This window comes from Haliotis rufescens, unplaced genomic scaffold (assembly GCF_023055435.1).
Source record: "Haliotis rufescens isolate VD_foot unplaced genomic scaffold, xgHalRufe1.0.p SCAF_6, whole genome shotgun sequence".
In the NCBI taxonomy this organism is placed as follows: domain Eukaryota; kingdom Metazoa; phylum Mollusca; class Gastropoda; order Lepetellida; family Haliotidae; genus Haliotis; species Haliotis rufescens.
In genome coordinates, this window is record NW_025964334.1 from 1,158,643 (window position 1) to 1,181,768 (window position 23,126).

Here is a 23,126-nt window from a genome sequence, read left to right on the forward strand (position 1 = left end):
AGCTAACCTCAGCTCAATAGAGCAGCTGTTTTCTATCAATTTGGAAATTATTTGAATTATTTTACAATGTCATTGATTAAAATATGTCGGAAAGATAAATTCATAGTAGCCTCCGGCTCGTGGTATAAAACCTGACACGTGACGCATAAAACCCCATGTACCCTTCATGATCCGGCTACAACTTATGATGTACCTAATCTTGTGAATACAGTCTCCATTCTGTCAACTTTAAGCTGACCTCTCATAGCGTACATTTCAGTAATTTTCTCCTTCTTCCAGGCAATATTTTCTCCAGCCTGGAAGGACTGTCCTTTGAGTGGAGCCTGGTGTCGGACACCGAGACAGGCCATGATGTCATTGACGCCCACAATATTCTCCGGTACTCACCACGTTTAGTTCACACAACTTGAAATACGGCCCACAATATACTCCGGTACTCACCACGTTTAGTTCACACGACTTGAAATACAGCCCACAATATACTCCGGTACTCACCACGTTTAGTTCACACGACTTGAAATACAGGCCACAATATACTCCAGTACTCACCACGTTTAGTTCACACGACTTGAAATACAGGCCATTATATAATGGTACTCACCATGTTTAGTTCACACGACTTGAAATACAGCCCACAATATTCTCCGGTACTCACCACGTTTAGTTCACACAACTTGAAATACAGCCCACAATATTCTCCGGTACTCACCACCTTTAGTTCACACGACTTGAAATACAGCCCACAATATACTCCGGTACTCACCACGTTTAGTTCACACAACTTGAAATACAGGCCACAATATACTCCGGTACTCACCACGTTTAGTTCACACGACTTGAAATACAGGCCACAATATACTCCAGTACTCACCACGTTTAGTTCACACGACTTGAAATACAGCCCACAATATACTCCGGTACTCACCACGTTTAGTTCACACGACTTGAAATACAGCCCACAATATACTCCGGTACTCACCACGTTTAGTTCACACGACTTGAAATACAGGCCACAATATACTCCGGTACTCACCACGTTTAGTTCACACGACTTGAAATACAGCCCACAATATACTCCGGTACTCACCACGTTTAGTTCACACGACTTGAAATACAGCCCACAATATACTCCGGTACTCACCACGTTTAGTTCACACGACTTGAAATACAGCCCACAATATACTCCGGTACTCACCACGTTTAGTTCACACGACTTGAAATACAGCCCACAATATACTCCGGTACTCACCACGTTTAGTTCACATGACTTGAAATACAGGCCACAATATACTCCAGTACTCACCACGTTTATTTCACACGACTTGAAATACAGGCCACAATATTCTCCGGTACTCACCACGTTTAGTTCACACGACTTGAAATACAGCCCACAATATACTCCAGTACTCACCACGTTTAGTTCACACGACTTGAAATACAGGCCACTATATAATGGTACTCACCACGTTTAGTTCACACAACTTGAAATGAAAGAAACAATCGAACCATGAAGGTCCGGGGGAGAATAGGTCTTCAGCAATCCATGCTTGCCGTAAAAGGCATCTTCCCGAGGCAAGAGAGTTAACTGACTTTAAAAGTCCAGTTTCCACCCTTGTCAAACTAGGCTGGAATTACTGGGCTTGATCGTAGCGCCACCAGTGGCTATTACCAGTTATGTCTCCTCTAAGCCTCTCCTATGGACCAATCAGATTCCACCTGTCATATCACTTGCATTTGTTTCACACAAAATGGTGGCGCCCAGTCAGGACAATCTGATCGATAATCAAGATCTATATTGTGATAAAACGGGTCTTACATCGCGAAATGCATCAAATCACGTGAGCACCTTCATTAAAAACATGTAAAGATTTGGAAAATATCTGCTGACAACAAGTTGGCGGTGCACATGCTTTGCAAATCATGCAATCGACCGAAATCTTCATGACAGTTTACGAACAGGATTTCGATTTCGGTGTGCAATTTTGATTGGACTATGCATAGACTCGTTAGTCCAGCCAAAATGTAACTCCATAATACCAGCCTAGTTCGGCAAGGGTGGAAACTGGACTTTTATAGCCAGTTAACTCTCTTGCCTCGGGAAGATGCGTAAAAGGTGACTATGCTTGTCGTAAAAGGTGACTAACGGGATCAGGTGGAGAGGCTCGCTGACTTGATTGATGCATGTCATCGATCCCAATTGCGTGGTTTGATGCTCATGATATCAATCACTGGATTGTCTGGTCCAGACTCAATCATTTACAGACTGCCGTCATATAGTTGGAATATTGCTGTCTGCAGCGTTAAACAACAAACAAACAAACTAAAGAAACAGTCACACAATAAGGGAAAGTAAGTCTTGCTTGATTATTGATTGGTCTATTTTACAAATTGTTACTGTAAATGACAAACATGGTGAAAATGGGGGGTCCTGTCATCCAAGGCAGAGCAGTTCAGTGTGCTTCCTGGACTGATACCGAAGTTGGAATACTCACTCACTCACTCACTCACTCACTCACTCACTCACTCACTCACTGTAAGGTCATATACATGGTGGTACATGTCATGTTCAAGTTATATTATTGTCTGGTCTTTTTAGAATCAAGATGTTTGCGGACTCGCACTACACGACCCCCCAGCACATCGCTCCTCTTGAAGACCGTGGTCTGCAGGGAGATCGGATCCTGGCTGAGGGCATCCGCACCGGAAGTGCCAAGATCAGCATGAAACTCAAAGACCCAGTTTACAAGGTAGGAAACTGGGTACATAGTTGCCTCCCTTTGCTACTACAGGATATGCTCAGTGGTTTCAAGAAAAGATTATGATCCTTGATCTGTGGTGGGAGACAGTAACAAGTTAAGTGGTGTCTGAGTTGCTTCCCTTTGCTGCTACAGGATAGGCTTATAATTGGTTTAAATCCCAACAATGTATAAAAGTGTGCAACCTGTGGTACTTTCAGATTCCTTCCTACATGAAATGTCAATCCTCAAATCAACTATTCACTGAGTTGCAATGATGATTGCAATACATTGATGAGGGGTTTAGAGGACGGGAAATATAATGTCTTATTGCATAGAAATTGAGAAACTTCCGCCTGAATCATTACTACTAGTTCAGTTGTTGCATGCACACAGCGTTAACCTGTCCTCACAATCAAAGTTCAGAATGACAATTTCTTTGTTTCTTCATTGGATCACCCAGTTTGGTTACAGTCAAGAAATCACCTTTCATGATACGTGTATGTCTTCACAGCACAAAGAGTGAATGAAGTACATGTCTCAGTTCCCTGGATCGTGGTGTTCTTGCTTTTCTTGAGAATACCTGACATGGCTGATTGCTGCATTACACATACACGCTCTTGTTGTCCAGCACATCGAGGCCATCGACGTTCGGATCATGGTGATTGCCAACCTGATGCTGAGTCCCCCAGACGCCTACGTGCTGAAGTTTGCCATCATCAAGTATATAGTGGAGCTGCTGAAACACAACACACTCACAAGTAGGTCGCTGTGTTCATTCCAGTTTTAATCCACTCAAACACCACTCAATTACAAGAGTAATGGCTGCCACATCCAGGCAAAATATCACATGTTTCAAGTAACGTTGAAAACTTGGATCGGAAATGATATGAATAAAGATCATGCATATAGTAAGCACTCAGCACAGGAGTACCCACTCACTACTTCCGATGTCACCTGGTGACTTCAGTGTTGTCCCATTGTCTGTGGGATTGATACTCCTCCTCTCCACAACTGAAAATGTGTTAAATAACAGTACCGAAACAAAGCTGCACTGCACCCAACTGACACCTGCCACATAACATTGCACCCAACCAACTCCTGCCACATAATATTGCACCCAACCAACGCCTGCCACATAATATTGCACCCAACCAACTCCTGCCACATAATATTGCATCCAACCAACTCCTGCCACATAATATTGCACCAACCAACCCCTGCCACATAATATTGCACCCAACCAACCCCTGCCACATAATATTGCACCCAACCAACTCCTGCCACATAATATTGCACTCAACCAACTCCTGCCACATAATATTGCACCCAACCAACCCCTGCCACATAATATTGCATCCAACCAACTCCTGCCACATAATATTGCACCCAACCAACTCCTGCCACATAATATTGCACTCAACCAACTCCTGCCACATAATATTCCACCCAACCAACTCCTGCCACATAATATTGCACCCAACCAACCCCTGCAACATAATATTGCATCCAACCAACTCCTGCCACATAATATTGCACCCAACCAACCCCTGCCACATAATATTGCATCCAACCAACTCCTGCCACATAATATTGCACTCAACCAACTCCTGCCACATAATATTGCACTCAACCAACTCCTGCCACATAATATTGCACCCAACCAACCCCTGCCACATAATATTGCATCCAACCAACTCCTGCCACATAATATTGCACCCAACCAACTCCTGCCACATAATATTGCACCCAACCAACCCCTGCCACATAATATTGCACTCAACTGACCCCTGCCACATAATATTCAGGGATGTGAAATCTCTGCGGAAATGCGGAAAATCACGTTTTTTAAAACAGTAGTCCTCGGATAAAATCATCTTCCGCGTAAAAATTAAATACAAAATTTGAAAAAAAAACACTCTGAAAAATATGATCGAAAACCGGACAACCATCGCGGAATGTCCTGTTTTCGATCAGAGCTTTCACCAGCATAGGTTTTCGGACATCATACGTTTTCTATCACGAATACTTGCACTATAACATGGGGTGTGGCGTCACACAGAAATTGTAAATACTCAGAGTCAGCTGATGGCTTGTTTTTAAGATAAAGTTGTCTTTTAGCCTGTAAGTGAATGAGATGTTGTTCATGTGATTAGCGAGAAAACTATGAATGTTTCTTCAGCGTCCAAAACCCCATAACATGGGGATATATGTTGTATTAATGTCTTATGTTTGCAATGGAGTTTTGTTTTTTTCATCAAAAGGTAAGTACAAAGTAAGTTTTTTTTCAATATGCTTCAACATGGGGAAAGGGTCAGACATTGCACGCTTGTGACAGTTGTCCTTGTGTCTGGGGGATGGGGGTTGAAGTTTATGGCAGTATTGCTCCCAGACCTGGCGGGTAGCCAGGGGTGCGTAAGCTATGCCCGATTTTTTTAAAGTACTGATTTAACTTCGAAATTTTACTGCATCTGCCATCTTGTTTATTTGACTTATTGACTTTTGCCATTGACTTATTACATTTCTTGGTGTGAATGTTGTCCAAACTGCACAAAATTGCTTAATATGCAATCACATGTTTAAAAAATTTCTGGGGGGGCATTCCCCTAGACCCCCCTAGACTTTTCCTCTTTTTTTGGGAAAACCTGCTCACATCCCTGATATTGCACTCAACTGACCCCCTGCCACATAATATTGCACTCAACCCAACCCCTGCCACATAATATTGCACCCAACCAACTCCTGCCACATAATATTGCACCCAACCAACGCCTGCCACATAATATTGCACCCAACCAACTCCTGCCACATAATATTGCATCCAACCAACTCCTGCCACATAATATTGCACTCAACCAACTCCTGCCACATAATATTGCACCCAACCAACCCCTGCCACATAATATTGCACCCAACCAACCCCCTGCCACATAATATTGCATCCAACCAACCCCTGCCACATAATATTGCACCCAACCAACCCCTGCCACATAATATTGCACCCAACCAACCCCTACCACATAATATTGCACCCAACCAACCCTTGCCACATAATATTGTACCCAACCAACCCCTGCCACATAATATTGCACCCAACCAACCCTTGCCACATAATATTGCACCCAACCAACCCCTGCCACAGTATATTGCACCCAACCAACTCCTGCCACATAATATTGCATTCAACAGACCCCTGCCACATATTGCACTCAACCAACCCCTGCCACATAATATTGCACCAAACCAACCCCTGCCACATAATATTGCACCAAACCAACCCCTGCCACATAATATTGCACCAAACCAACCCCTGCCACATAATATTGCACCCAACCAACCCCTGCCACATAATATTGCACCCATCCAACCCCTGCCACATAATATTGCACCAAACCAACCCCTGCCACATAATATTGCACCCAACCAACCCCTGCCACATAATATTGCACCAAACCAACCCCTGCCACATAATATTGCACCAAACCAACCCCTGCCACATAATGTTGCATTCAACTGACCCCTGCCACATAATATTGCATCCAACCAACCCCTGCCACATAATATTGCACCCAACCAACCCCTACCACATAATATTGCACCCGACCAACCCTTGCCACATAATATTGCACCCAACCAACCCTTGCCACATAATATTGCACCCGACCAACCCTTGCCACATAATATTGCACCCGACCAACCCCTGCCACATAACATTGCACCCAACTGACTCCTTCGACACATGTTGCAGAGATCAAGATGCCATCACCACAGTACTACCTGGAGATGAAGGACAACGACATCTGCAGCCTCGACACTTCGACCTCTGTTGCCACGGCTTTGGAGATGGGCTCCACAAACATCGTCCTCAAGGACAGGAGTATCCTTCCATGTCTGCCGGCCGCCAGCCTGCCCTTCTGATGACATGCACCACTATGCAGTTCTCACAAACCTGGTTTTAACCTTATACTTCTTCAATTCCCTTACCTCGACCACATCATGGCCATAACATAGGCGGATCCAGAGGGGGGCCCCCGCGTTACTGAAAACCAAATGTAGTATGTTGTGGGCAGTAAAAGTATCTGAGAACGGATTTTGATATTTTGGACTCTTTACCTTTTAAAATGTGTGATCCGCCCTTGCATATGTTCATGTTTGGGCTGAGAGTCACACTATAAAATTTGATACATTTCCACATTTCTTAAAATTTAGATCTGTTTTTTTAGAACTCTCAAATGCTACTTGAGTAGTCAATGAGGCTTGTTGGTTTGTTGTTTTAAGCTACACTCAGCAATATTCCAGCAATATGATGGCGGTCTGTAAATAATCGAGTCTGGACCAGATGCAATTGGGATACGGACAACCATCATTGGATTTGTACTTGCCCACAGCCCAATCTTTGGCTAGCACACTAGGGTGAAGGCTGGTACCACTCTTGAGATGTAACTCTGGTGGTCCGAGGTTATGCATGATGGCTGTGGACAACTCTCCTATTGGAGCATCAACACTCCTTGTTTATTGAAGTGCAGAGATGGTGGTGACTAGGATCTCCACACACTGACACTTTGTCTCTTTGTGAATTGCGTAATTCTATATTTGCTTATTATTTCCTCAGGGGCAGTCGGGTAGCCTAGGGGTTAAAGCGTTTGCTCGTCATGCCGAAGACCCGGGTTCAATTCCCGACATGGGAATATGTGTGAAACCCATTTCTGGTGTCCCCAGCCGTGATATTACTTGAATATTGCTAAAAGCGGCGTAAAACCATACTCATTCAATCATTGGTATTATTTCCTCACAAAGTGTTGAAGACAAATAAACCCAGTGTTGACATGGTGCCTTTTCCCATCTGTTTGGCTTTTTGATGGTAACAAATGATGCTGGACTTCAGAGTATGACCCATGAAGATGCGGGGTAGAATAGGTCTTCAGCAGCCCATGCTTGCCGTAAAAGGTGACTATGCTTGTTGTAAGAGATTGGGTGGTCAGAGTGGGGGACTTGGTTGATGCATGTCATCGTATCCCAATTGCATGGATCGATGCTCATGGTGTCGATCACTGAATTGAGTGGTCCAGACTCGATTATTTACAGACTGCCATCATATAGCTGGAATATTGCAGAGTGCGTAATTAAACAACAAATAAACAAACAAACAAATTTAAGAATACATCATGTGGTGAGGTTACTTGAGTGTTGCAAATGACCTTGACATACTTCAGATATTCTTGTGACTGAGTTTTTCCGCCAACCATCGGCCCTCATCCATGTTGTGAACCCTGGCTACCTCGGTAAGACAGACAACCAATCATATGTTCACCCTGGCTACCTCGGTAAGACAGACAACCAATCATATGTTAACCCTGGCTACCTCGGTAAGACAGACAACCAATCATATGTTCACCCTGGCTACCTCGGTAAGACAGCTTTAATAGACAACCAATCATATGTTCACCCTGGCTACCTCGGTAAGACAGTTTTAATAGACAACCAATCATATGTTCACCCTGGCTACCTCGGTAAGACAGACAACCAATCATATGTTCACCCTGGCTACCTCGGTAAGACAGCTTTAATAGACAACCAATCATATGTTCACCCTGGCTACCTCGGTAAGACAGCTTTAATAGACAACCAATCATATGTTCACCCTGGCTACCTCGGTAAGACAGCTTTAATAGACAACCAATCATATATTCACCCTGGCTACCTCGGTAAGACAGCTTTAATAGACAACCAGTCATATGTTAACCCTGGCTACCTCGGTAAGACAGCTTTAATAGACAACCAATCATATGTTCACCCTGGCTACCTCGGTAAGACAGCTTTAATAGACAACCAATCATATGTTCACCCTGGCTACCTCGGTAAGACAGCTTTAATAGACAACCAATCATATGTTAACCCTGGCTACCTCGGTAAGACAGCTTTAATAGACAACCAATCATATATTCACCCTGGTTACCTCGGTAAGACAGCTTTAATAGACAACCAGTCATATGTTCACCCTGGCTACCTCGGTAAGACAGCTTTAATAGACAACCAATCATATGTTCACCCTGGCTACCTCGGTAAGACAGCTTTAATAGACAACCAATCATATGTTAACCCTGGCTACCTCGGTAAGACAGCTTTAATAGACAACCAATCATATGTTCACCCTGGCTACCTCGGTAAGACAGCTTTAATAGACAACCAATCATATATTCACCCTGGTTACCTCGGTAAGACAGCTTTAATAGACAACCAGTCATATGTTCACCCTGGCTACCTCGGTAAGACAGCTTTAATAGACAACCAATCATATGTTCACCCTGGCTACCTCGGTAAGACAGCTTTAATAGACAACCAGTCATATGTTAACCCTGGCTACCTCGGTAAGACAGCTTTAATAGACAACCAATCATATGTTCACCCTGGCTACCTCGGTAAGACAGCTTTAATAGACAACCAATCATATGTTAACCCTGGCTACCTCGGTAAGACAGTTAATAGACAACCAATCATATGTTCACCTCTCTATTCTTTAACACATATGTCTTATGAGACACAGGTATCCTAGGTGTCTATGGCGCCGTAATTCACTTTAACTTTGACCTTGACCTTTAGGGTTGTAACAAAGACGCCTTGTCCACTTACCACTTAAATATAAAAAAACTGTCTGGATGATGTTTCCGCATCTGTTTTGAGATGCAAAGAAATAGAAAATAGTGAAGGATTCAGCAGTTTGTGGAATTACGTGGTGCTGTGACATGAAGTATTGACATGATTTCCTCTCCAGCATTCGTTGTCCTGCCGACCAAGAAGTGGGTTCTGGAGACGGGCCGGGAATACGACATCTTCATTGAGGTGTATGACAAGGATAGTCACAAGATCTACCCCTCCGATGTGAGTTGGACATCATGTCTCTCTTCAATGGCGACTGCAGCCTTGGACATTCTCTTCCAAGTTTATTGAGTTGTTTTCTTAAAGAAGAGCAATTGTAGCTTGTCAGTGTCACTGTGATATGTGTATTATCTCACATGTGATATGTGTATTATCTCATGTGTGATATGTGTATTATCTCACGTGTGATATGTGTATTATCTCACGTGTGATATGTGTATTATCCCACTTGTGATATGTGTATTATCTCACGTGTGATATGTGTATTATCCCACGTGTGATATGTGTATTATCTCATGTGTGATATGTGTATTATCTCACGTGTGATATGTGTATTATCTCACGTGTGATATGTGTATTATCCCACTTGTGATATGTGTATTATCTCACGTGTGATATGTGTATTATCTCACGTGGGATATGTGTATTATCTCACGTGTGATATGTGTATTATCTCACGTGTGATATGTGTATTATCCCACGTGTGATATGTGTATTATCCCACGTGTGATATGTGTATTATCTCACGTGTGATATGTGTATTATCTCACGTGTGATATGTGTATTATCTCACGTGTAATATGTGTATTATCTCACGTGTGATATGTGTATTATCTCACGTGTGATATGTGTATTATCTCATGTGTGATATGTGTATTATCCCACGTGTGATATGTGTATTATCTCACGTGTGATATGTGTATTATCCCACGTGTGATATGTGTATTATCTCATGTGTGATATGTGTATTATCTCACGTGTGATATGTGTATTATCTCACGTGTGATATGTGTATTATCCCACGTGTGATTCATTTTTTGTCTGTAAACTTGGGTTTCTTTTTGTGGTGTACTGATGTTAGCAGACAACAAGCATTGTTTGCACAACATGCATGTTTCTGCGTTAGTGTTTTTTCTGGCACTATATCCTTTCGCTCAACTTGCGGTCAATACAGTAAACTATGTTAATAACGAACACGCTTATAACGAACTGACAGATATGACAAACTTACTTTTTTGTCACGACTATTTGCTGTAGTTATGCTGTATATATGCTTATAACAAACTACGGTTATAACAAACTAAAATTAGTAGTCCCTTTGAGTTTGTTATGAGCGTAGTTTACTGTACTTGCGCTCAATACTTACGCTGAATATTAAAGTTGGGACATTTGGCAAACTATAGGGGTCCCTGTAATCACAGGAATGAAATAACTGATGACTATGTATGTGATTGGATGATTTGTTCAGCCTCTCCTTCATCCCCCTGGAGTTTGTAGATGACGTCGTTATGGTTACAGAGGACGATTTGTTGATGTGTGAATTGTTGTTCCCAGAACGTTCGGATCGAGGCCGCATTCCCCTCCAAGTACTTCAAGGTGTTGTCCTCCACTGTGAACGGGACGTACCACCGCGTACAGACACTGGTCAAGGGCTTCACCGACATTGATGGCGCTCTCACAGCTGTCATACGAGAGGTCTGTACACTGCAGTATATTTACACAATAGTTGTGTTTCACATGTGTGCTCTGAACCTTCTCCTAAATCATGGTAAGTATTAGCAAAAATTAACATTGATAGAAATACGCTCATCATTTATATAGAGCAACTTTTGTTTTAGGAATGAAATATAAATTAACTTGATGATGGTAAAATGAGACAGTGATGAGTTAATGGTCTTGGCCATGTGATTCTGATGTACCTGCACAGACGAGAGGTGCATTTGGGTGAGATGTTTTCTCTGTTCTCCGGGAACACAGTTTAGGAAGTTTTCACAATCTTTTGGAAAAAGAAGAGATAAGCAATAAGCATGAGTCAAGATAAGTGGAAATGATATTTTTACTAAAAAAATAAGTACATTTTGAAGAGAAATGAAGAATGATGAGCACGTAGAGATAAGAGATAAGACAACTTGTGATGAGCTTCATGAGGTCATAGCCGCCACAGTTGAGTGCAGCGCTGCAGTTACTGTACTGAGTTGCATTCCTTGTTGTACCAGGATCCTATGATGGTGGGTTTGAATCCAAGATTCACCCTGGTTTGTCAGAACCATAGCCATGCATGGGGATGTCACCAGGTGTCGAGCACTGGCATCACTTCAGGCCTTCTTCCAAAGTTTGGCTGACATGCAGTGTTATGACTGAAATACTGTTCAGTTTAGTGTTGGACCCAACTCACTGACTCGTGTGTCTGTTGTTTAGGATGGGTCCGAGTACGCCATCACACCCAACGTGAAGGGGAGCCAGGAGGTGGAGATCTACGACCCCATCATCGTCGACCCCCCTGAACTCTTCTTCCCATGGGACCCCCTCTCGCAGTGCAGACACACCTACAAGATCAAGGTGAGAGGTCAAGGTCACATACTCACCCTGCACAGGAACAAAGTCATCTTATTCTGAAACATTTGATTTTCAGTTATTTTTCAAACTTTTTTATGTCAAACTTTCCATGTAAAGAAATCCTGCAAAATTACCCAAATATTAGTTGATGAAACATTGTAGTGTTGTTATTGAATATCACCGCTGTGTTATAGCTAGAGTCTCCCTCCCTCCCTCCCTCCCTCACTCACTCACTCACTCACTCACTTTATTGCAGGCCAGTGGTGGGAGTGGTGAGTACGTCTGGAGCACCCTCAACGCCAGCATCACCAACGTCAACATCAAGGGTGAGATTGTCACCATGGGTCTGGGCAGCACCAACGTCACAGCCGCTGATGCAAAGAACTCCGCCCACACAGGCACTGTGCAGGTAGGTGTTCAGGACAACTCATAACGTGTTTGGGACAACTTATAACATAAGGAAGAGAATATATGGATGTCAACTTCTTTATTATGAAGAACACAACGTTTTGGAGTATATGCTTACTCCTTCACCTGATGAAGGAGTAAGCATATACTCTGAAATGTTGTGTTCCTCATAATAAGTTGAGGGGGCACGGGTGGCCCAGTCGTCTAAGGCGCCGCAATTTGCTGTGCAGAGTTGCATCCCCTGGGCACGCCAGAAACCTATGATTGTGGGTTCGAATCCCGGTTTGCCCCGATTATGTTTCTAGGTTTGTCAGCACCATACCCGTGCTCGTGGGTTTCACCGAAGTGGTAAACCTCTGAGACCTGCATCTCTTCGGGCTTTCCTCCCACATTAAACTGACACGCCATGATATAACTGGAATACTGTTAAAAGCGGCGTTAAACACAACTCACTCACTCACTCATAATAAGTTGACATCAATACATTATCTTCCTTATGTGTATCACTTCTAAATGTCTTTCAAAGACTGGACTCATAACATGTTCGGGACAACTCATGAAGTGGTAATGTCTTTGGGACAATTCGTAACATGTTTGGGACAACAGGTAACTTGTTTGGGACAATTCGTAACATGTTTGGGACAACTGGTAACTTGTTTGGGACAATTCGTAACATTTGAGATATTTCTATTTGAATACTGGCAGCTACACACATTGTTAATGAGATGGCCGTACGACTTAGAAAACAATGCCATCAATCAGCCGACTGTTGCACAAAACAACATTCATTCATTCTCCCCTAGATGCCTTCATTTGTACAGAGTTGCCTCCCAGGATCCTATGATTGGTGGCTCGAATCACAGATCAGCCCTGATTGTTGTTTTTTGTCATTTTGTATCCTGGTAGATTCGTATCCGTTCCTATATGTTTTTTACCTATAGTGCGTTCTGTATCTCGACAGCTTTCTATAAGCTCTGTGTGTGTGTGGGATGGGAGGGGGAGAGATATGAAACTGCTGAGATAAGGAACGTACTATAGAGGGCGAATCTACCGAAGTACGAAATGACCTCTTACTGTCCTTGGCTCCCAGTGTTCGTGGGTTTCACCAAAGTAGTAAATGTCAAAGATAGCCATTAATTTAGGCTTTCCTCACGCATGAAGCTGACACGTGATATGACAGAAATAATGTTCATAACTGACACCCAACTGATTTAAGTACTTGATTACAGGTTCACGTGCTGCCCCCGTCTGACCTCTCGTTCCCCCCGACCAAGGTCGAGGCCGCTGTCGGCACAACACTCAGTATCCCACTCCAGGTGGCAGCACTGTATCGAGGTACGGAATACTGCGGAAAATCAGCTGTAGACTGAAGCTGAAGTCTATAAAACCAGAACTGAAATCGGCTGCAGTTTAGTGATACCAGAGGATATATATTTGTTGACTGAGCATGATATGTAACTTGGAAAAGCTCAATACAAAAGGACTGTTATTAGTAGGAAATTAGTGGTCTGCCAGACTGCTTTCTCTGTGAAACAGCTGTGACATTTGAATTTCTTAGATACAATAAGTGTTACTCAGAATGAAGGGGTATGGTTTGTATCAGTAAGACTTAGTTGATGTTGGGCCTAAGCTACAACTGAAGGTCAACGTGCTTGTACGTTTCAGGCAAGTTACACAGCTTCATGGACTGCCGCGAAATGCCCCTCAACGTGACGTACAGCGACAGCACGGTGTTCGACCAGCAGGGAGGTAGGTTGTGGCGGAAGAGCAACATTCTGACATTGCTGGAAGACTGAAAAAAGTGTGAGATAAGCAATCATTTGAGTTGTCTCCCACAAGAGGTTGGGGGACTTTGGACTTATGCCCCACCATCCATTGGAGTCATTTCCTACTTTATCATTACTGAAGATGGAATTCACTCGTTTACAACCTTCACTTTTTCAGCTCAGAGACGGCCATCGTTGTCCTGAATTGTTTGATAGGCATTACTTAGAAGTTGACGGATGACAAAGATCTGTATAGATCCAGTTATGCTTGACAACGGTATAAGGATCTATACCGAATGGTATTATAGTATTAAAGAAGTTGTTATCCATAAATTATGTCTACTTTGTCATTGTTGTCCTAGCATTCATTGTGGCTGTTTCCTCCCCAGGGGATGTGAAGCTGACCAGCAGTGGCTGTACTGTACTCAACTTCATGGCCAAGCGTCAAGGTCACACAGAGGTGACAGCATCCTATCAGCTCGGCAACGTCGTCCTTCAAGACTCGATCACGATCGCGGCGTACAACCCACTGAAGGTGAGCAAGGAAACAGTGGATTGGAATATCACGTCTCATCTGACCTTGGGGTGTCTGTCTGACCTGCAGGTTTAGCTCAGAGGTGGAAATATCGCGTCCCATCTGATCCTGGGCTGTCTGTCCAACCTGCAGGTTTAGCTCAGAGGTGGAAATATCACGTCTCATCTGACCCTGGGCTGTCTGACCTGCAGGTTTCAGGGATGTGAAATCTCCGCGGAAACGCGGAAAATCGCGTTTTTTAAAACAGTAGTCCTCGGGAAAAATCATCTTCCGCGTAAAAATTTAGCTCAGAGGTGGATATATCTAGCAGATGTTTATGAACATTATTCTTATTTACGTATTTGTCGCAGAATGAGGTGCTGTGTGTTGGGCACAAATCAAGTGAAGTTAAGCAATGTTTTTTCATGAAGAGTAGGAGGATGGTGACAGTGTTCAGCAGCTTGACTCCTGGGAGTTTCTAGGGCATCAGTGCTTCCCCGTGCTCAGGGAGTGTCACATGATGTCTCCTATGAAAATTTGCCTCCGTTCACCCAGCAGTAAATGGGGGGGGGGGGGGAGAATTAGATGATCATGTGACTTCTAGCCCCTCACAGGCAACTTGTGTTTCATTCTCCCCAGGGAGCTGAGAATGTAAATGTACATTTGTTTCACTGGTTTCAAGTTGATTGTAGATGGCAATAAGATACTAAGATACATTGTCACTCACCTCAACATATTCAAAATTCTTTCGGCTATAAGAATAAAAAAAGCAAAGACAAGAGTTTTCGCCTCTCATAACTGCAAGTCAGGTGAGATCATGTTGTCTGTCTTAACCTTTGTGTCAGCTGAAACACTTGGCAACAAATGTCCTCTCTGTGATCTTCTTCTGAAAGGAAACAGTGAAACAATGTCTCGTATCAGGGTTTTGAATTTGAACGTTTCCTCTAAAGATGTGTAGTTCATACTATTTATCATTATTTTATGAAAGTTATATGCTTTTGTTGACAGACATATCGGGTGGTTTCAGAAACATTACATTTATTTGCAGCCTATAGATCCGGAGAAAGAGGCAGTAATCGCCGTGGCAACGTCGAAGGAGGTGGTGTTCCAGGGTGGGCCTCAGCCATGGGTGCTGGACTCCTCCCAGTACTTCCAGACATGTCAGTACACACACTCCGTCTCCTGGCAGCATTACCTTACATAGTCTCCAACCCTAGCATTCACTCATCCAAGAATATTCTCCTGCCTTGTGCACCCTCCATAAAGCTAAGTGCTGAGGTGATCATATCTCCTGTGGTTTAATATACAGGCCCTGTTCCACAGAGCAACCATAGCGCCACGACTGTCGTAATCCTATATTATGTTGTGGGAGTTACGATCACCTCAGCGCCAAGACTGTCGTAATCCTATATTATGTTGTGGGAGTTACGATCACCTCAGCCCCACGACTGTCGTAATCCTATATTATGTTGTGGGAGTTACGATCACCTCAGCGCCAAGACTGTCGTAATCCTATATTATGTTGTGGGAGTTACGATCACCTCAGCCCCACGACTGTCGTAATCCTATATTATATTGTGGGAGTTACGATCTCCTTAGCACTATGACAATCGTAAGTCTATGTTAAAGTATGTGAGTTACGATCACCTTAGCACTATGACTATCCTAAGTCTATGTTAAAGTATGTGAGTTACGATCTCCTTAGCACTATGACAATTGTAAGTCTATGTTAAAGTATGTGAGTTACGATCACCTTAGCACTATGACAATCGTAAGTCTATGTTAAAGTATGTGAGTTACGATCTCCTTAGCACTATGACAATTGTAAGTCTATGTTAAAGTATGTGAGTTACGATCACCTTAGCACTATGACTATCCTAAGTCTATGTTAAAGTATGTGAGTTACGATCACCTCAGCTCGACGACTATCGTAAGTCTATGTTAAAGTATGTGAGTTATGACGATCACCTCAGCACTATGACTATCGTAAGTCTATGTTAAAGTATGGGAGTTATGATGATCACCTTAGCATTATGACTATCGTAAGTCTATGTTAAAGTATGGGAGTTATGATCACCTCAGCACTGACTATCGTAAGTCTATGTTAAAGTATGGGAGTTATGACGATCACCTCAGCACTGACTATCGTAAGTCTATGTTAAAGTATGGGAGATATGACGATCACCTCAGCACTATGACTATCGTAAGTCTATGTTAAAGTATGGGAGTTATGACGATCACCTCAGCACTATGACTATCGTAAGTCTATGTTAAAGTATGGGAGTTATGATGATCACCTCAGCATTATGACTATCGTAAGTCTATGTTAAAGTATGGGAGTTATGATCACCTCAGCACTGACTATCGTAAGTCTATGTTAAAGTATGGGAGTTATGACGATCACCTCAGCACTATGACTATCGTAAGTCTATGTTAAAGTATGGGAGTTATGACGATCACCTCAGCACTATGACTATCGTAAGTCTATGTTAAAGTATGGGAGATATGACGATCACCTCAGCACTATGACTATCGTAAGTCTATGTTAAAGTATGGGAGTTATGACGATCACCTCAGCACTATGACTATCGTAAGTCTATGTTAAAGTATGGGAGTTATGATGATCACCTCAGCACTGACTATCGTAAGGCTATGTTAAAGTATGGGAGTTATGATGATCATCTCAGCACTATGACTATCGTAAGTCTATGTTAAAGTATGGGAGTTACAATCACCTTGAGTCGCTAGATGGATGAAACATGTGAAACCCATTCCGGCTTCACTCACCATGACATTGATGGAATGTTGCTCACCGCAGAGCTGTGTATGTTGACTGTGTTGTTGCAGTGAGTCCCGAGAGACCCGCCATCATCAAGATTCAGAAGATGAACATGTTCAGCGTCAACAGTAAGTATCTCTGTGAAATACATGACAACCTCTCACCAGCGGAGGACAGCATGGCTCCCTCAGTAAGTTCCTTCATCACCCGTGAAAACATACATACAATTTGTAGTGTTGTGTTGAAGTCTATCTGTAGTCAACCAATCAGATGAGGCTGTTATAAATGGAGTGAGCTCGACTCAACGCATGTGTAGAGCAGACGTCAAGTAACGTTACACATGTGTGAAGAAAGCTTAACGCTGGCATCTCTCGCCAAAGTAGGGCTTTGCTTGATTTATTGTTTGTAAATAGAAACAACACTGCAGGGTGGCTGGATGTTGTCATGGGTGATGGAGGAACATCGTGTAAGAGACGGAGGTATTGAGGATGTCACGGTTGACGCTCCTGCCAATGTAACACCCAGTGTTTTACTTCAAGTTCCAGGTGGCGCTGCATGAGCATGTGTGGCTTGTTCCTCTCGTGTTGAGAATATCTGATAACATAACGACATTAACATACTATTGACTAAAACCGGATTTTATTTGCATGTTGACGCATGTGAACACTGTATGTTTTCTTTTCTGAAGTTCATTTAACCAACTTTCAGCATTAATGAATATCAAGCAGTTTTTGTCAACTATCACACGATTATCACAAGGTAAATTATGTTACTGTTATATCAGAATCTTTGCCAACTGATAAAAAAGGTGAGATTTTTCACTTTTGCGCTTATATTGTTACTTGGGCAGGCATACAAACTCTGCAGGTATCTCTCGACTTGATGCAAGATCTGTCTCATACAAACAGCCAAAAATTTGCGGCATCTAAATCAACAAGTTTTATGGATATTTACCTTTTTTTAATTGCTCAGTTTATTTTATTGTTGTCTTTCAAGGGTCACAGAATTAATTTACTTTACGGATGGTTTAGATGCTTCCTTGATTGACATGTGTTTAACATTTCCACTGTGTGATAAGTACCTGGACCATGCACTACATAGTGAAATGTTGGAGACCCCTGGTGGAATAGTCCTGATTTGTTGAACTTTACGTTTAAGTTTCGGTGTCTGGTATGTCTTGCATCATGAAAATATTCCTTCTTGCCCTAATATTCCTTCTTGCCCTGATATTCCTTCTTGTACTGATATTCCTTCTTGTCCTATTGATAGTCGTTGGACTTGGTGCTATGTATACTTGACGATGTTACATCTCATTGCTATTGTGAAGATCTGGGAAATATAAGTGTAGACCAAGATACAGCAAGGCATCATGTATGGCTAAAAGATCTTTGTTGTCAAAATATGATTTGCCTGGATCAGCTCATGAGTATTTCCTGCCTGGTAAACAAGTCATATCGGTGCCTGTCGGAGTTCGCTGTGCAGTCATGTGTCCATAAGGCTGCCAAAATCCTGTGATCATGGGTTCGAATCCGAGATGCACTATGAGCAGGCTTCTTGGTTTGTCTGCTCCATGCCTGTCCTCAAAGATTTTCAGGGGCGGTCAGGTAGCCTAGTGGTTAAAATGTTCACTCGTCACGCTGAAGACCCAGGTACGATTCCCGACATGGGTACAAAGTGTGAAGCCCATTTCTGGTGTCTGCCAAATATTGCTAAAAGCGGCGTAATACCATACTCACTCACTCACTCACTCACTCACTCAAGTATTTTCTCACGCGGTAATCATCCTACATCACTGCGGTCTTTCCTTCCACATCGGCTGCCCCAATGTGAATCCAGATGAGAAAACTACGAGTTTGTAGCAAGACCGATAGCAAGGGCAAGACATTCTATACCTCGTCTCTGTTGGTTTTGTCTCCCCTATATTTGCTAAGTTTGTAGCCTTCTTGCCTCCTGTGTCGTACCTGTGAATTTATTCGGGGGAATGACGTGTGATATTGTTACATAAGACCATCTACATGCTGATTTAACCACTGCTGGTTGTGTTCCATGGTTCATGGTTGCTATGGTTGATGCTCATGTTATCAACCACTGGTTGGCCTGATCCAGATTTGATGTATCGCCGACTGCCATGATTCACTCACCAGTTCACTTGTGTGTGGCCGGTATACTTGTCACTGTACCTCACACTGTCGTGTACATGTTCACAGCCTGCCTCAGCTTGCTAGAGTAGAAAATGTACAGCACTGGACAACAGCTTCTCCCACCATCCTTGCCCCGTCCTCGCCCCGTCCTCACCCCATCCTGGCCCCGTCCTTGCCCCGTCCTTGCCCCGTACTCACCCCGTCCTCGCCCCGTCCTCATACACGCACTTGTTCTTAAACAAACATCCTCACTCAATCATCCTCACGCACTCACGCACTCACGCACATCCACACACTCTTCATTAATAATACCCTTCATTCACTTGGTGCTGGAAACGGTAGGTAGCACAGTGGTGTAGGTGTTTGCTTATTACCACCAACACCTGGGTTTGAATCCTCATATGGAAACAGTTTTGGTAATATTCTAGCTATTTGACAGGGGTCTGTAAATAATCAAGTCTTGACCAGACAATCCTGTGATTGACATCATGAGCATCAATCCACGTAATTGGGATACGATGACATGCATGAACCAAGTCAGCGAGCCTGACAACCCGATCCTGTTAGTCGCCTCTTACTACAAGCATAGTCACCTAAAAAGGCAAACATGGGTTGCTGAAGACCTAATTTGACCTGGATCTTTACGTGTCTTGTCTCAATGAATAAGTGTTTTATTTTAATATTTTGCTTTTAACAGTGCTTAAATATTGGAAAGCTTAAAGAAATTATAGGACCTAGTTTACAGTAGGTCCACATTACATTATCGCTTGTCATGGGGCCTAACAAAAGTGGATTGGGTGGTCAAACTCTGTGACTTGGACATCTGCGTGCCATCGCAGCCCCGTGATGTCAAGCACAGATTTGTCTGGCCAGGCTCCCCTGATGACATGGAATGTTGCTGACTTTTGCATGTAACAACAAATAAGTTAAATACTCACATATTTAAAGAGTAAACATGTTCAAGTGTGATTCTACTATGTTCTTTATGTATGCTGTTTTATTGTAAAGAATACTAAAATGTCATTGTTTTGTTAAATTTGTAAACATAAAATTGATTTCTGATCTTTTCAATGTGAAGAAACGAATTATGTATGGTAAATATAGGCAACTAAAGAAACGATGTGACCTTGACATTCAAAGGATCTCTGATGTTTACAGGAGGATATCATGCCTTCAGTGTTCTGTGCCAAGACTTCGGAGAACAGGTACGTATGTCAGGACATACTCTCTATATGGCATTGTGTGAACAGGTATGTCCTGGGCAGTAGGTAGCCAGCCGTCTGGGTCAGGCTCACTCTCTATATGGCATTGTGTGAACAGGTATGTCCTGGGCAGTAGGTAGCCAGCCGTCTGGGCCAGGCTCACTCTCTATATGGCATTGTGTGAACAGGTATGTCCTGGGCAGTAGGTAGCCAGCCGTCTGGGTCAGGCTCACTCTCTATATGGCATTGTGTGAACAGGTATGTCCTGGGCAGTAGGTAGCCAGCCGTCTGGGCCAGGCTCACTCTCTATATGGCATTGTGTGAACAGGTATGTCCTGGGCAGTAGGTAGCCAGCCGTCTGGGTCAGGCTCACTCTCTATATGGCATTGTGTGAACAGGTATGTCCTGGGCAGTAGGTAGCCAGCCGTCTGGGTCAGGACATACTCTCTATATGGCATTGTGTGAACAGGTATGTCCTGGGCAGTAGGTAGCCAGCCGTCTGGGTCAGGCTCACTCTCTATATGGCATTGTGTGAACAGGTATGTCCTGGGCAGTAGGTAGCCAGCCGTCTGGGTCAGGCTCACTCTCTATATGGCATTGTGTGAACAGGTATGTCCTGGGCAGTAGGTAGCCAGCCGTCTGGGCCAGGCTCACTCTCTATATGGCATTGTGTGAACAGGTATGTCCTGGGCAGTAGGTAGCCAGCCGTCTGGGCCAGGGTCACTCTCTATATGGCATTGTGTGAACAGGTATGTCCTGGGCAGTAGGTAGCCAGCCGTCTGGGTCAGGCTCACTCTCTATATGGCATTGTGTGAACAGGTATGTCCTGGGCAGTAGGTAGCCAGCCGTCTGGGCCAGGCTCACTCTCTATATGGCATTGTGTGAACAGGTATGTCCTGGGCAGTAGGTAGCCAGCCGTCTGGGCCAGGCTCACTCTCTATATGGCATTGTGTGAACAGGTATGTCCTGGGCAGTAGGTAGCCAGCCGTCTGGGCCAGGCTCACTCTCTATATGGCATTGTGTGAACAGGTATGTCCTGGGCAGTAGGTAGCCAGCCGTCTGGGCCAGGCTCACTCTCTATATGGCATTGTGTGAACAGGTATGTCCTGGGCAGTAGGTAGCCAGCCGTCTGGGCCAGGCTCACTCTCTATATGGCATTGTGTGAACAGGTATGTCCTGGGCAGTAGGTAGCCAGCCGTCTGGGTCAGGGTCACTCTCTATATGGCATTGTGTGAACAGGTATGTCCTGGGCAGTAGGTAGCCAGCCGTGTGGGTCAGGGTCACTCTCTATATGGCATTGTGTGAACAGGTATGTCCTGGGCAGTAGGTAGCCAGCCGTCTGGGCCAGGCTCACTCTCTATATGGCATTGTGTGAACAGGTATGTCCTGGGCAGTAGGTAGCCAGCCGTCTGGGCCAGGCTCACTCTCTATATGGCATTGTGTGAACAGGTATGTCCTGGGCAGTAGGTAGCCAGCCGTCTGGGTCAGGGTCACTCTCTATATGGCATTGTGTCAACAGGTATGTCCTGGGCAGTAGGTAGCCAGCCGTCTGGGCCAGGCTCACTCTCTATATGGCATTGTGTGAACAGGTATGTCCTGGGCAGTAGGTAGCCAGCCGTGTGGGTCAGGGTCACTCTCTATATGGCATTGTGTGAACAGGTATGTCCTGGGCAGTAGGTAGCCAGCCGTCTGGGTCAGGCTCACTCTCTATATGGCATTGTGTGAACAGGTATGTCCTGGGCAGTAGGTAGCCAGCCGTGTGGGTCAGGGTCACTCTCTATATGGCATTGTGTGAACAGGTATGTCCTGGGCAGTAGGTAGCCAGCCGTCTGGGTCAGGCTCACTCTCTATATGGCATTGTGTGAACAGGTATGTCCTGGGCAGTAGGTAGCCAGCCGTCTGGGCCAGGCTCACTCTCTATATGGCATTGTGTGAACAGGTATGTCCTGGGCAGTAGGTAGCCAGCCGTCTGGGCCAGGCTCACTCTCTATATGGCATTGTGTCAACAGGTATGTCCTGGGCAGTAGGTAGCCAGCCGTCTGGGTCAGGCTCACTCTCTATATGGCATTGTGTGAACAGGTATGTCCTGGGCAGTAGGTAGCCAGCCGTCTGGGTCAGGCTCACTCTCTATATGGCATTGTGTGAACAGGTATGTCCTGGGCAGTAGGTAGCCAGCCGTCTGGGTCAGGCTCACTCTCTATATGGCATTGTGTGAACAGGTATGTCCTGGGCAGTAGGTAGCCAGCCGTCTGGGCCAGGCTCACTCTCTATATGGCATTGTGTGAACAGGTATGTCCTGGGCAGTAGGTAGCCAGCCGTCTGGGTCAGGCTCACTCTCTATATGGCATTGTGTGAACAGGTATGTCCT

The 23,126-nt window shown here is 44.0% G+C and overlaps 1 protein-coding gene across 2 annotated transcripts in view; it reads left to right on the plus strand.

The window, feature by feature from the left end:
• LOC124116845 (nuclear pore membrane glycoprotein 210-like) overlaps window positions 1–23,126 on the plus strand; it is an 82,332-nt gene that overhangs the window by 9,370 nt on the left and 49,836 nt on the right. The window contains exons 4-19 of one of the 2 annotated variants that reach the window (XM_048385670.1): window positions 280–379; window positions 2,597–2,747; window positions 3,367–3,496; window positions 6,484–6,612; window positions 7,949–8,017; window positions 9,508–9,614; window positions 10,947–11,087; window positions 11,811–11,951; window positions 12,205–12,357; window positions 13,586–13,691; window positions 14,022–14,105; window positions 14,512–14,657; window positions 15,685–15,796; window positions 17,484–17,543; window positions 18,200–18,223; window positions 20,715–20,761. In XM_048385670.1, coding sequence (XP_048241627.1) covers window positions 280–379; window positions 2,597–2,747; window positions 3,367–3,496; window positions 6,484–6,612; window positions 7,949–8,017; window positions 9,508–9,614; window positions 10,947–11,087; window positions 11,811–11,951; window positions 12,205–12,357; window positions 13,586–13,691; window positions 14,022–14,105; window positions 14,512–14,657; window positions 15,685–15,796; window positions 17,484–17,543; window positions 18,200–18,223; window positions 20,715–20,761 — 1,700 coding nt within the window. The remainder of the gene's footprint in view (window positions 1–279; window positions 380–2,596; window positions 2,748–3,366; window positions 3,497–6,483; window positions 6,613–7,948; window positions 8,018–9,507; window positions 9,615–10,946; window positions 11,088–11,810; window positions 11,952–12,204; window positions 12,358–13,585; window positions 13,692–14,021; window positions 14,106–14,511; window positions 14,658–15,684; window positions 15,797–17,483; window positions 17,544–18,199; window positions 18,224–20,714; window positions 20,762–23,126) is intronic. The other variant, XM_048385671.1, reaches the window with a different exon arrangement.